General features: G+C 41.7%; 1 protein-coding gene across 2 annotated transcripts in view; it reads left to right on the forward strand.

Moving 5' to 3' along the window:
• Nucleotides 1–3914: 3914 nt before the first annotated feature.
• Nucleotides 3915–15233, forward strand: part of PJA2 (praja ring finger ubiquitin ligase 2) — a 38018-nt gene continuing 26699 nt past the window's right edge. Inside the window, exons 1-3 of one of the 2 annotated variants that reach the window (XM_035099741.2) lie at nt 3915–4028; nt 12393–12509; nt 14919–15119. In XM_035099741.2, coding sequence (XP_034955632.2) covers nt 12464–12509; nt 14919–15119 — 247 coding nt within the window. In that variant the 5' untranslated portion in view covers nt 3915–4028; nt 12393–12463. The remainder of the gene's footprint in view (nt 4029–12392; nt 12510–14918; nt 15120–15233) is intronic. The other variant, XM_035099742.2, reaches the window with a different exon arrangement.

A 15233-nucleotide genomic window follows, 5' to 3' on the forward strand; every position in this document is an offset into this window, starting at 1 on the left:
ATTTGCATTGTTAGCAACCTTGATTATTTTTTAACAGAAAGATGGGTTATAAATACCTTAAATAAACGAACAGGCTATGATTCAATGAATCTCAGCTATTCCCCAATATGATTATTTCCCAGTCTTCATGGCACAGAATCCCTGGGTCACTGATATTCCTTTTACCAATAGGCCTGGTCTCTTTATGCCAATTCCTATTCCTTCCCAAGTGCTTTTCCCATCCATGTTCAGTTCATTCCATTTCTTCTTGCTGTTTCTCTGGCCTATCCTTTCCCCAAATATCTCCCCACAATTGTCCAGCCCAATAAAGCCTTTGGGGTTTCATAGAATCATAGAACTGTAGAGTTGGAAGGGAAACCTAAGGGTCGTGTAGTTCAACCCCCTGCAATGCAGGAATCCTGCCCACAGCCATCAAAAGTTCTTACTCTAATGCATGGGTAGGCAAACTAAGGCCCGGGGGCCGGATCCAGCCCAATCACCTTCTAAACCTGGCCCGTGGATGGTCCGAGAATCAGCATGTTTATACATGAGTAGAATGTGTGCTTTTATTTAAAATGCATCTCTGGGTTATTTGTGAGGCATAGGAATTCGTTCACACACCCCTCTTTCTATATATATAGTCCAGCCCCCCACAAGGTCTGAGGGACAGTGGACCGGCCCCCTGCTGAAAAAGTTTGCTGACCCCTGAATGTGTCCAGAGTAGGGGGGCCATGTGCTCTACTTTACAGAGGACGATCCTCTGCTTGAATGTGCCCTTTTATTTTTATGGCAATGAATAAGTTGCCACCCTAGGCACACGTTCATACCGAGGCTCTAGTCCTACATACCCTCCAACATTTCTCTGATGAAAATAGGGACGTTCTAAATAATAGTAGTAGTAGTAGTAGTAGTAGTAATAATAATAATAATAATAATAATAATTTACTATTTATAACCCTGCCATCTGACTGGGTTGCCACTCTGCGTGGCTTCCAACATATATAAAAACATAATAAAACATTAAACATTTTTTTAAAAAAACTTACCTTCAGATGTCTCAGGGGTCGGATAACTCCATACCCTCAAACATTTATCTGATAAAATAGGGACACCCTACCATAACCTCCAACATTTCTCTGATGAAAATAAGAATGTCCTAAGGAAAAGTGGGACATTCTAGGATCAAATCAGAAACCGGGACGGTTTCTGTAAATCTGGGACATCCCTGGAAAATAGGGGCAGTTGGAGGATCTGGTCCTATAGTAGTTTTGGGACTAAGTTTCTAAGCACACTGAGTCTGTCGCTCAGTTCTATGGTCTAGGTAACATGGCTACTGCTGAGCTTTTACTTAGCTGGAATCTTGTGCTCAGTAGGAACCAAACATCACAAGCACAACCAGCACAGTAACAACCATTCTCACAAAGCCCATAGTAACTGCACAGTTAGTCTACCAATCACACTATTGCTCACAGACAGCTCCCTTAGCAATGATACAATAACACTAAGCAATAGCCAGCGATGTCACAATTGCTGAAGAGGATTGGTGACTCCTATGTGCTTAAGAGAGCATGTTTATTCAGAAGTGTGCTTTGGATTGCAGCCCTAAACCATACCTCCTTTCTCTCTCACACAATGATCAGGCAGAGGCTCAGGTATGTCAAGCCCAGCCTCCATATGGCTTTACAGGTAAGCGGCAATTTGACTTGGGACCTTAAGCTGATAAGCAGCCGGTACAACTGCAGCAGAATGGAAGTGAGAAATTCCCTAACCCCGGGTCCAGACAACAGCCGGACCAGGGTATTAATACTGTCCTGTGTAAATATTCAATTATTCTGCCAGTTATGCAAGTGTTAAAAGTCACTAGAGCTATGCATGCAAAGATGGCAGGGAGATGGTATGGCATGCAAAATATCTGAGATACAATTCCCAGCATATGTAGGGGGGAAAGGCAAATAGTGATATGAAAGACCCCTGTCAGAAAGCTGCTGCTACTTAAGAGTAGAGATAGCACATCATTGGAAGTTTTCCATGCAGTTCTTATTGCAGGGATTGTGGTCCAAAGTCTGGTCTCTTGCCCTAGCTGCAAAACTTACACAAAGACATAAAGTAAAACCAACCAACCAATCAATCCGCCATATAAAATTAATTGCAGCATAGTATTTTATTTGGGACGCAGGTGGCGCTGTGGTCTAAACCACAGAGCCTAGGGCTTGCCGATCAGAAGGTCGGCGGTTCAAATTCCCACGACGGGGTGAGCTCCCGTTGTTCGGTTCCTGCTTCTGCCAACCTAGCAGTTCGAAAGCATGTCAAAGTGCAAGTAGATAAATAGGTACCGTTCCAGATGGAAGGTAAACGGTGTTTCTGTGCGCTGCTCTGGTTCGCCAGAAGCAGATTAGTCATGCTGGCCACATGACCCGGAAGCTGTTACTCCCTTGGCCAGTAAAGCGAGATGAGCGCCGCAGCCCCAGAGTCGTCCGCGACTGGACTTAATGGTCAGGGGTCCCTTTACCTTTTACTTTATTTACCTGCAAGGGAAGAGACAAAAATTAGTTTTGGAACATAAATATACAATAACACACAGGTTAGACACTGAGAGTCCTGATATTAAGACCACACATTATTTAAGAAGATGGGGGGGGGGCGCAAAGGATAAATGGACATAAATCTGACATCAGCAATCACAAGACAGAGAAACCAGTAGGAGAACACTTCAATCTCCCAGGACATTCTATACAAGATCTCAAAGTAGCTGTCTTATTACAAATGAATTTCAGAAATAGACTGGAAAGAGAAGTTGCTGAATTGCAACTTATTACCAAACTTAAAACCATGGAGAGACCTCGTCTGAATAGAGACATTGGATTCTTATCTCATTATACAGTACATGATAAAGCTATTTTTGGCCATCTCACCCCTTGCTTTTTCCTGTAAGACCAATTGCAGTCATTAACAGTCACAGTCATCAACAGGTTTACCACACCTATCAGCAAATCACCCATTCCCACCACCCTTCTGAGTAATACCCCTCCCCACCCTCCCTCCCACAATCAATAAGGGTCTGGTGACTTCTGTTTCAGTGTATCTGAAGAAGTGTCCATGCACATGAAAGCTCATACCAATGACAAGCTTGGTTGGTCTCTAAGGTGCTACTGGAAGCATTTTTTATTTTGTTTTGACTACGGCACACCAACACGGCTACCTACCTTTAACTTTGAACCCATGTTAATTTCACAGGATTAAGGATGTCTGGCACACTGTCCAGCACACAGGGTCTGACTTAATTAGCCTTCACCTGTGCTAATTAAAGGATTAACTGGGGTTATCACACAGTGTAAATACACCTGAGTCTGGCTATTAACTCCAGGTAAATTAGCTTTGACACCCCTAAACCTTAAGCTAAATTCTGGCACTGATAAATCAATAACAATATGATGAAAGCATCCGATTTTGAAGAGCTCTTTTTAGATCAATTGCCACATCTAGATAATTTTTGAAGGCAGCTTCGTGCATGATGCCTTGCAATAGTCTTCCATGGGGACACCAGAGCTTGGATACCTTTGTCCAGACTATCCCTTCAATGCATGGTCCTGGCTGATGTACCAACTCAAGGGTAAGGCTTTGCATCGTGTTCTACTTGTGTGGTGCTCAAGAACAAGGCAAAGCCCCGTTGCCAGGAGCTTATATACCCTCATAGCTCCGCAAGGACAACTTTACTGCGACTTTGTGGTGCGGAGCTGCGTAACACCGCCCGGAGACCCTGCCTGGGAGCCTCCTCGGCCGAAACCCGTGCGAGGGAGCTCCTGACAGACGCCCGCAAAACTCCAGCCCTCAAGGAGGGAGAGCAGTGGGCGGGCCCTTCCAAAACCTCCGCCTTCATTTCCCCTCACCGATTGGCTTCCTCCCGAGAGGTGGGAGGCGGGATTGGCCGGCGCGTGCGGGGCTTGCCGGGCGGGATTGGCCGGGCTGGCTTTCCGTCCCGAGGTGGTGCGTCTCGACTGCCGCCGCCGCCGCCGCCGCCGCCCTGTCGCCCTTTGGCTTAAGGGGAGGCGGTGAGTTCTCGCGTCCGGATTCTGGAGGGCCTGTGGCTGGGTGGGCTCCGGGGCTCGCCACTGCGGGCCCTGGCGGGGGGAGGCGGGCGGGAGCTTGTCTGGTTCCCCGCCCCTTCGCGGTTCTCCTCAGAGCGGAGGCCTGGGATGGGGGGAGGGGAAGGAGGCCGAACCGGCCGCCCCTCCCCCCTCTCGCTTCTCTCTCCCCCTCGGCGGTCTCCGCCCGGGGTCGGTTCTTCCCGAGACCCGGCTGAGAGGACGGTGCTTTCCAGGGGGAACCGCAGTGGTTGGGTACTCTGAGGCGTGGGGTGCGAATGGGCCTGACAGGGCTGCGACGGGGCTTCGGTGGTTGCGCGGTGCCCAATTCTGGGGGTGGGGGGTGGGAGCTTTGTGATGCGCAGAGTTACGTGGTGCGGGTGTGTGTGTATATATATATACGTATATATACAGTATACGTACACACACACAAACATACCGAATGGTTACGTATACTGTACCTTGTGTGTATATACAGTGAGATGTGAGCATGCTTCTTAGCGCGGGGGGGGGGGGCGCACGCGCGTAAGTCGCGCGAGAGTGGTGCAGCGAGGGGTTTCAGGGTTGGCTGCCTTTTTGACAGGCCTGCATTTCTTTTGGCCCGTGCGAGGTTTGCCGCGGGCGTGTGATGCAAAGCTTCTTTCCCTCGCCCCGCCCCACCCACGTTCCTCCTCCCCACGTGGGTTTGATTTGGGAATGGGGCAGAGAGACGGTTTGCACCGAGATTTGAGTTGGGAACAAGATGAAATTATTCGGCTCTCTTCTTTAGAGGCCCGGAGAAATACAATGCGGGTTCTTAATTTGCCATCTTCTGCACGTGTTTTCGTATTGTATGCACATCTGGGGCTTATGTAAAATCAAGAGAGAGAGGTGGTTTTTTTCTTTCCAAGAGTGCCTCCAGAAGTACTAGGTAACGGCCAGTGCGTTTTTACATAGGATTCTAATTTGGAGGCAACGGAGAAGCAAATGAGATGGAATGGTCTTTATGCCTCTGCCCTATATAAATCGTGTGAGAGAGGGGGAGTTTGCAAGCATATGCTGATTATATAAAAAGGAGTAGGGGAGCAACCTCATCTGCCCCTAAAGCACTTTTGCTGCTTTAAGCAGTTTTCCAACACCAGAAGTGAGCTGGCCAGAAACAAACTATTAAAAGCAACAGAATGCTATTTTTTTTTTGGGGGGGGGGGTTCCAGTAAAATTGCATGCTTGAGCAGATAGCATGCAATATTATTTTAGCTGATGGTTGCTATGACTGGTTCAATTGCTCCTAAAGAAGTTGTACATACATTTGTCTTGCATTTCGTTTGGTCTTCTTGCTCCCCCAGAAGAGTGCTACAACTCAAAATAGTGCCTAGTACACCTTTGATACTTCATTCTTTCATTCCCATGTTGTTTCCTCCTTCGGTCTGTCTGCCTGTAGTTACAATACTGTGTATACATGCTAAACCAGGGGTAGGCAACCTAAGGCCGATGGGCCAGATGCGGCCCAATTGCCTTCTCAATCAGGCCCATGGACGGTCTGGGAATCAGCGTGATTTTACATGAGTAGAATGTGTCCTTTTATTTAAAATGCATTTCTGGGTTATTTGTAGGGCCTGCCTGGTGTTTTTACATGAGTAGAATGTGTGCTTTTATTTAAAATGCATCTCTGGGTTATTTGTGGGGCATAGGAATTCGTTCATTTCCCCCCTTCAAATTATAGTCCTGCCCACTACATGGTCTGAGGGACGGTGGACCGGCCAACAGCTGAAAAAGGTTGCTGAGGCTATTTAGATCTTTATATTTCTAACTCAGATAATTAGTTTTATGCCCCTTCGTTAAATAAAAAGAGAGGGGAAAAGGCAAGCTTAAACCTACTTTTCAAGATGTTACACGTTGATACAAGCAAAAAAGTATATAAAAAGGAGTAGGAAAATTTCTAAGTGCAGTGCTTTTAACTTAAGAAATTAAATGTACACTGGATAATTTAACTGATTTGATTTGCAATTTGGTAATGCATGGGTGGAGAAACTTTAATATTGAAGTCTGCATTTTCATATATATATATATATATATATATATATATATATATATATATATATATATATATATATTACTTTTTTCATCATTAGCATGGTCCCAAAGCATTGCCTGATGGGCAGCCTTCAAGGGGTCACTTGACAAAAGCATAGAGCAGGGTTGGTTAGAGACATGGATTGGGGGTGTGTGTGGAAGAATCCTGAAGGCTGGATAGAGAGGTTTTTCGGGTCACATTTGGGCTATGGGGTGCACGTTTCCAATTCCTGATTTACCGGTAGTAGTTGCTGATCAGCTTAGAATGCTCCAGTGGTAAAAGATTGCAATCTGGTTTCCAGTTGATTGGTAGTAAGATTAGTTGATTTCAGAAAATATACCATAAGTTCAAAAAATGTGCTTGATAAGACTTTCCAATTAAGAAATTTTGATCTGGTTCCTTGTGAAAATTGTGAACATACTACTTTGTGTCACACTTAATGCAGTCATAATAAACAATGAATCCCATTCTTTTCTGACTTGAATGTTTTTGGAAGATGATAGCCATATCTGAGATAACATGCATGACAAGCTACTTTAATCTATTGGAGATGGGCATAAAGCACGACCTTCAAATTCCCAGCTTCAAATTTATCTCTTTTTGTATTGCATGAACTTCTGAAAAACAGATGTGTAAGTGACTTGTGCCTCCATTGTAACAGTTAAAGGAGAATTCAAGTGGAGGCCATGTGTGAACTCAAGGTTCTTACAGAGCTTGTGCATTTGGCTTTCATGAGTATTCATTGAAAGCTATGGTGAAAGTAGACTCACTTGTGCTGGCCTTGATAATTTGTTTATAACCAAGGCCTGATGCAGATGTAAAATTCCTAATCTCAGGATCACAGTTTAGAGCAGGGATAGCTAACGTGCCGTCCTCCAGATGTTATTGGATACCACCAGCCCCAGGCAGCATGGTTAATGATGTATGGGAGCAACATCTGGAGGGTCACAGGTTAGCCACCACATTTAGAAACCCCTGGTTTAATTTCCTACCCTTTTTGGAGATAACTATTATATCTGCACCCATGTTAACACATAGTGTGGTTAGTGTCAAACCAAAGTTTGCCTCCAGGTTTGCATGTTTAATTTAACTGAGTCATTAACAAAAGTGGAAATGGAATAATTTCCATAGGAGAGGAGATGCGGGAGAGCAGCCTGGCTAAGAGATGTGGAACATGTTGCTTGTTCCAGGCTTTACAAGACAACCTAAATCAATAAAACATGTATTGTAAGGTTAAGAAAACTAACCATGCAAGACCTTTGAACATGCTTTAGGTGCTTCTGTTCCTATCATTTTTGTTGTAATCCTAAACTGTGATACATCAAGTATGCACTTTAGAGATAATTACTTAAGTTATATCACTGCACACAACAACACTATTTTTTATTTAACTGCAGAGTGCCGCTGGCATTAATTAAAATGTTTGTTGTCTGTTTGAAGATGATTTCCTTAATATTACATAAAAAGTTGAAGTGTTGTAGTTCTAAATCCCAAACTCCTGGAATCTGAATATCTCAGTAGTGCCACTAGTCCAAAAATTGTTGGAGTATTTGTAAGGTGTATGCTTTCTGCAGCATTTCACTTTTGGCAACTGTGAATTATGAAATGGCTCCATATTTAATCTGCATGTTTAGTTAGTTTAAAATGAATTACAAACAATCACAAATTTGTTGTGAGACTTTCTAAGCCAATCATAATCATAAATTTTGGACTGTCATGCATGGATAACTTACTCTGTTATTTCTGCAAATAAGTTATAGAGATAGTTGTGGAAAAGGTGAGGTAGTCACTGCATAACTCTCCTTTAGATGATCCTTAGAAGAATAAGGGGAAACTGACTTTGGGGGCGAACTTGCTCTAATAAAAAAAATGTTCATGTAATATTCAGTGTTTTATTATTTTAAAAAAACTTGCAGTTCATGGTGACTTGTTTAATAAGTCTCCACATCTTCCGCTACACCTTCCAAATGTCATTAACCTATCGACCAACTCAGAAAGGTCTTGCAATATTTTTGAAAGATGCTCTAGAAAAAGAATTCCATAGTTACCACTGAGAATACTTCTATATTATTGATGCCTGATCATGGCATGCACATTATATTGTTGAGGACATTCTTGATCAGACTAAGATCACTTGGTGTAAGGTTCTGTGGATAAATATTAGCACCTTCCATTGTGTTCGGGGTCAGTAGTGCCACCTGTGTAGTACGTCAGTAGCCACTCGTAGGAAAAAACCTGTTTTGGCCACTGCCAGCGCTTTGAGAGTGATAGAGCCATTGAGTCTGCCATTTCTAGCACCTTGCAGTTTTCCTAGGGGACTACCTCTAGAATGAAAGGTGTGCCAGAGGAAGGGTAGAAAGGAGGAAGATGGCTGCCACAAGCAGTAACTGTCTCAGCAGTGGGGCAAAACAAGAGGAAGTCAAGGATATCAAGTCCTCAATGTTAGTTGAGGACTGAAGCAGTGGATGAAGAAGGACCTACCTGCCTATTTAAAAGAAGAAGAAGAAGGTGACAAGCTCGGAGGAAAAAATGGAAAAAGGAAATATTACTAAATTGTTATAGGTTTAATAAAGCAAAAATGGGGTGTTCCAGTATTCTGAGATCTACCTTAAAAAAACCTACAACCCTTTTCCTAATAGGAACATAGTTTGCTTCTAGGAAGGCAGACTTTTGGTCCATCTAGCTCAGGCTTCCTCAAACTCGGCCCTCCAGATGTTTTGAGACTACAATTCCTGTCAATCCCTGACCACTGGTCCTGCTAGCTAGGGATCATGGGAGTTGTAGGCCAAAAACATCTGGAGGGCCGCAGTTTGAGGAAGCCCTAGCTCAATGCTATTTGGCAGCAGCTCTCCAGATTCAAAGAGGAGTCCTTTCCAAATTTTCTGATAAGTTTTCTGATTCAAAATTTTCCAGAAAACCCACATTACTGATCATGAGGCTCCAAATGTTCATTAAATATTGGTTTGTGCTCCAGTATCCAGTGAACCACAGACTACCTGTCTTTGTAATAGATGAAGAACAAGTCATACTGGCTCAACTGCATTCCTTCTCAATAGGCTCTGAGAAACAGAGAACCTTGTAGAAAGACTTTTGTTAAGGGTTGGAAGGGGCACTGGACTTGAGATTTATGGGAAATATTTTCATCACAGTGTTTTCCACTTGGCATTAGAGAAGGATTGTATGACAGATACTGGTGTGATCTCAGAGAAAGCACTTTCATTGCAGGGATAATCCCCCAAAGCAGCATAGGGCAGCTGATATTTTGTGCTGTCAGAATCTCTACTGCAAACTCACATTGGAATAGGAAACTGCAGGAACAGATAATCTTTTTCAGTCTGATGGATTTTCTTTGATAGTTGAATACACAGATTCTACAGTTACGGTAGTTTACATGCACCACCAAAGGGGTTCAGCAGTACGTAATGAATAACTGAGCACCCAAAGATTTAAATGTTTGTGGCCAAATGTCTGTTAATGATATTCTGTTTGCCTTAGATCACAAGTCCTGGTGGCCTGTTATTTTGGTTTTGTTTGAATTTGGCTTCATTAAAGGTCCACAAATCTGTTGCTAGTGGCATTCATATATGTATAGATTTCCAGAGACCGTTGATGAAAGCCTGTACAGTGGTACCTCGACTTACGAACGACTCAACAACCAAATTTTTCGACTTACGAATGGGGCAAATGGCCGCACGCTTACGAATTTCTCGACATCCGAACGGAAACCGCGGCGGTTTTAGATAGGGTTTTTCTGACTTACAATTTTTTCGACCTATGAAGGTGCCTTCGGAACGGATTAAATTTGTAAGTTGAGGCACCACTGTAGTGTATCCTCCATAGGGATAATGGTTTTTGAAAAGGCTGCTGGCACAGGAAGGTAAAGTATGTAACTCTTGACATGATGCTGTGCTGTGCACTGTGTTGGGATTCAATGTCATTCATTGATTGAAAGTTGGGGATTGCTACATATACTCATCTCCAAAAACCCTCACATCTCAGCTGGCTGCTAGAATGGTTGACAAAGAAGTTGATCAGAATTATTTGTGTCATTCTTTAGTGGCTCTGCTGCATTCAGTCTCTTACTATGAACAGGCACCACATGAATACCAGTACTAAAGACCTTAGTCATGAGGAAAGTATGAGCACACTGTACCATCAGTATAGGATGGCATCAAGCCCCGTGCCTTCCTATGATCTCTGTCAGTAGCCTCTTAGATGTATTGAAAAGCTGATTAGCTACCCTTTCTCCTGTTCCAGAACCTCCTTGCCCAGAATGCATCTGAATCAATGTCACCAACATGTCATGATCAACAATACTGAAAGTCATTGAAAGATCCAAGAGGGTCACTAGGGGGTGATTTGCTTTGCCCATTTCAAGGCAGATAAAGCAAGCAAGGTCGCAAGTGCTATCTCTTTGTGATATATGATATGAATGTTAAATAAATGAATACCAAATAGATAGTGGTTAAAAATGCTTGCATCTAGATGTGCCCAAAGTGGAAGGACATTTATTTATTTATTACAAAAGAAGAAGATGGAAATCAACAACAGCTAGTTTAGAGCATTGCTACTCAAATTGGTGGTCCACTGGTGCTGGTCCACAAGTCATTGGCTGCTGGTCCGCAACAGTTCTACCACAGTCTAGGTTGGGTGGGATGCTATCGGGACCATATATGCTTTGGGCCCTGGTACAGTTGGGTGGGGGAAGGATTGCTGGTCCACCACATCAGTTTCAGAAACAATGGTCTAGCTGATCTAGAGTACTGCAGATAGGAGGGCAACTTGTACACTGCATTCTGTGAATGAAGCAATAGCAAAGTGCAGTCTGCTGACTGCTGAGTAGAAATTCTGAATCTAGTGTGTCAGTGGTTGCTTCCAATCATAGAATTGTACAGTTGGAAGGGACCCCAAGGGTCATCTAGTTCAACCCCCTGCAGTGCAGGAATCTCAACATGCAGTCTTCTATCCAGTTGAAGTCATAACAGACCTTATCTGGAATGCTGATTCCATTCACACTAGCAACTTCCAAGGGAGCTGAATCTAAGCAATTTTATATGCAAAGCAGCTGGTGTATCATTGGCAAGAAAATGAGCAGTTCCTCAATTTTCAGGCAAAGAATTTGCCAGAACAATTTCCATGTAGAATAGACAGATTGTCCACACAGAAGACAATTTCTTTAGCAAACTATACCGTACTATAGCAGTGACAAAAGATCATTTAGAAGGCAGTGGCCAAACTGTAATAACAGCAATCTCATTTCCATTCCCTGGAGGATGTATTTCTGAGCCGGGAAAATATATTTAATGTAGTATATTACCTACTATTTATCAGCTAAGCATTTTGGATAGATCCCAGATTGTTAAAAGATAGGAAATCCTGAACTTGTTATCCTGGCCTTTGATGCACATATGCCAAATTATTCAGAGTAAGAACTCTACAACCATTTTGACCAGGAAATATTGTATGTAGGATGGTTAGATGACAGCAGAATCTCCATTCTAACTCAGACCATCAAGATAAGGAATTTGTTCTGCTTTGGCTAGATTACATGCTTTTATTGTGTAGGCAAATGCATCTTTATAGATCACAGCTGCTTCAATCTGTATGTCCTGAAAAGTTATACTGTATCTAGGAAAGCAAAGTCTCTGCTGTGTTTTTGTCATCTTAAATACTTGCTGCCCAGCAAGCGGTAGTTTTTGATGGCCTAAATTAGGGCTTTACTGTTTGTTTCTAATTCTATTTTATTGCTCAATATTGCTTGAATAATAATGTGAATAACTGAATTGTTTGAGTCATTCCTTGATGATGAACGGTATATAATCCAAAGCTGAATAGGAAGATGCATTAGAAGAAGCATTTTGAAATGGGCTTGTTTCATTAGCACTACCATAAAGTTTCTCTCTAGCATTTATAAGTTATACTCTGCCTTGTAAAAGGACCCCTCGCACACTGAAATTGCTATTTGCAACAGAAGTTACTGTATTCTTTAAAAAGTGATGTAGTTAATGCACAGAGAATTAATACTTTTATAATTATAAATATAAAAGATTGCATGTAGGGACATCAAAACAGATTTTGAAAAAGTGTTTTTGTAAGATAATATTATTGAGTCACCTTCTTTAGATCACTTGGGAAATCAGTAGCTGTAAATGAAATAAATGTGCAAACCTAATGATAGAATACATACAGCTTTTTTTTTACTGAGCATAACTATTATAGACAAACTTCGCCTTTGTTTAAAATATACCAATTAAAATCATGTGATTGGTATCACACAGGTTTCATGGACAAATAAAATGATAGATCTGATGGACTGAGGAGATGGCGGGAAGAAAACTACTAGGAGAATATGGATCATATTGAAGTCTTTTCTAACAAGACCCTGCTGAATTGCAGTAGGTATTATAATTGTTGGAAGTAGATATCTACTAGAATAGGTCTGGAAGAGCAGAGAAAATGAAGTTTTAATTTGTAAGACATTTTTACAAATGAGTTTCCATAAACAAAGACCAGTTTCAGTGTCAAAAACAGTCACTTTGTCGGCTTGCACACTCCTTCCTCTCATCATGGCATTTTTTCCTCCGCATCGTGTTTTGTAGGTAACTACTTCTTGCCACATGAGATCTGAATAAGGAAAGCTGTGATTATTGCCAATGAATGTTTTCCTACAAACCAGAATTCACAAACCCACTTCAGACTGTGGTTTCTTATTCTGGTTTGAAGGCAAACTTCCATAGCTCATCTGAATAAATGATTAGAACTCATTTATTCAACTCTAATTAAAGATTTATATTAATAGAATCACTACTAGTTAGGGTGCATGACTTGGAAGTAGTTCACGTAGTTTCTCTGTGTCCTTCCTTGCCTGCTTGATGTTGGTTATTCTTGTTTGCTTTTTAAGCAACTATTCTAAAATTATTACTATTATTTTTGCTTCATCTTAGAAGGTGACAGATGCATACAGATTGCAAGGGATAACTTTACTGCAGCATAGTCTAGTGCAGGCATTCCCAAACTGCGGCCCTCCAGATGTTTTGGCCTACAACTCCCATGATCCCTAGCTAACAGGACCAGTGGTCGGGGAAGATGGGAATTGTAGTCCAAAACATCTGGAGGCGGCCGAAGTTTGGGGATGCCTGGTCTAGTGAATGCAAATAAAAACGGAAAATATCTATATTTTATACAGACACACTGAGAGGAGTAGCAGAAGATCCAGAAGCCTTAAGGCAGGACCTTATTTTAAGCTCTTTATGAACAAAACTATACAGCACTTAATTGCATTTTGGAGCTTAGAAAATTATAAATATTAAGATACAAGGCAAATGTACCATAGGCGCAGTGAATAGACTTTTCATTTTCTTCAGTACATCTTTTATCTTGTGATGTTCATTGGTGTAAAGTATATAGAGGGCCACTAGCTTAAATGAGTTAAAGACTCAAATTCATGAGGCACAGGTATGTCAGCAGCTATTAGCTTATTGAAATCTCTGTGCCCGGGGCAGTGTACCTCTGAGTATCAGTTACTGAAAGAGAAATAGAATGGCTATCACCATCAGCTTCCAGAAACAGTTCAGCCTCTGTTGGATGCACAATGTTGGGCTCTTTGGGCTTTGATCTGATTGCGCAAGGCATTTCGCGTGTCCATTCTTTGCATGATCCACGCTTTAAAATCTGCTTGATTGCCATTGCCTCCTATCTGAACTTCAATAAAGAACAGACAGAAAATGAGAACCTGCCAGCACTGCAGCAGACATTAATTTGTTTCTATTGTAACGTGAGTTTCCCATTCATAATGTGAGTTCATGTAATCCATCTTGTAATTTTGCACTCTCCTGCCATCAGGTTGAACAAGCAGTGTTTGCGCATGCTGCTTGCATTCCATGCTGCTAGTTCCATTATTTCTTCTTGTGGAACCCTCATTTGCCTTACTCATCCTCTTTTGCTTCTCTTGTATAAAAATCAGAGATTGCAGTGATTTGTAGTTTCAGTGCCTATAAGGTAGTAATAAACCAGAAGTGGAGCAGACTAGATCATAGTTGTGACTGTAAGGAAAAGGGAGAGAGTCAATTATTTGGAATCGCAATGCAAGCATATTGTAGAAGGATTATATATTTAACTAGAATTCAAGCATAAAATATAACAAGGGATGTAGTGAGCAACCTGTGTATTAAAGGTCACCATCCAGAAGTAGCCCAATTAAAGAAAAGAAAAGTTCTGGAAATGGGAATAGTCCCTTGCATGTCCCTTGCATATTTGTAGGTTTCTTCCAACAACTTAAGAAACTCTTTTGGGTACTGTTTGAATCCCAGTGAGAGAAGTAGCAGCATAAAACAAGCTGTGAAACTGAAGACAAAACTAAAAGGGAGATACTGTATAAGGAGCAGTTTTGGAATGGGTTGGATTGATTGTGTGATATTTCCTAATGTTAAAAAATGCTAGAGAAATGTGATTTATTAGAGGACGCTGCTAAAGTTTAAGAGAGTCAGGTGCATCGATTCAGCTGGGCTAACATGCCAGCTATTTTCTAAATTGGAAGCTGTTAGACAAAAAAAGCATGCTAGTTTGTTCTTTGTGCTTATGCAGCTGTCCTATTTTTAGGTTTTATGCAATATTTTGAAAAGTAAAGTACAGTAGCATGACAATTGACATATAGTACATACCTGTATTGCTAGCAGCATGAGCACCTAAACTGTAGTTTTGCATGTAGCATTTGTTTATACCATGATTAAAAAATGAGTTTTTTATTAAAAAATATTTTCTAATGTGTTTAGAATTGCTTCCCTCCTCCTCTCTTTCTCTTTCAGAAATGGGTCAGGAAGCTGGAAAGCCCACATGGCCAAAACCAGCAGGAGGGTATCAGACTATTACAGGCAGAAGATATGGAAGAAGGCATGCCTATGTCAATTTTAGACCATCTCTGACGAGCCAAGAAAGAAATTTGAGCCAACACGATGGAGAATGTGAAGGATTAGAACTAGATGATGTTCAAAAAGAAAATTATTTGTGTGCGTGTCAAATAATTACAACCTGAAAGTATTTTTCTTTAGGGAAAGCCTTTGAAATAATAACAAGCTGTTGGTACAAGTCAGTTGAATAGAAGGCTAGGCAATAGTGAAATT

This window comes from Zootoca vivipara, chromosome 11 (assembly GCF_963506605.1).
Source record: "Zootoca vivipara chromosome 11, rZooViv1.1, whole genome shotgun sequence".
In the NCBI taxonomy this organism is placed as follows: Eukaryota; Metazoa; Chordata; class Lepidosauria; order Squamata; family Lacertidae; genus Zootoca; species Zootoca vivipara.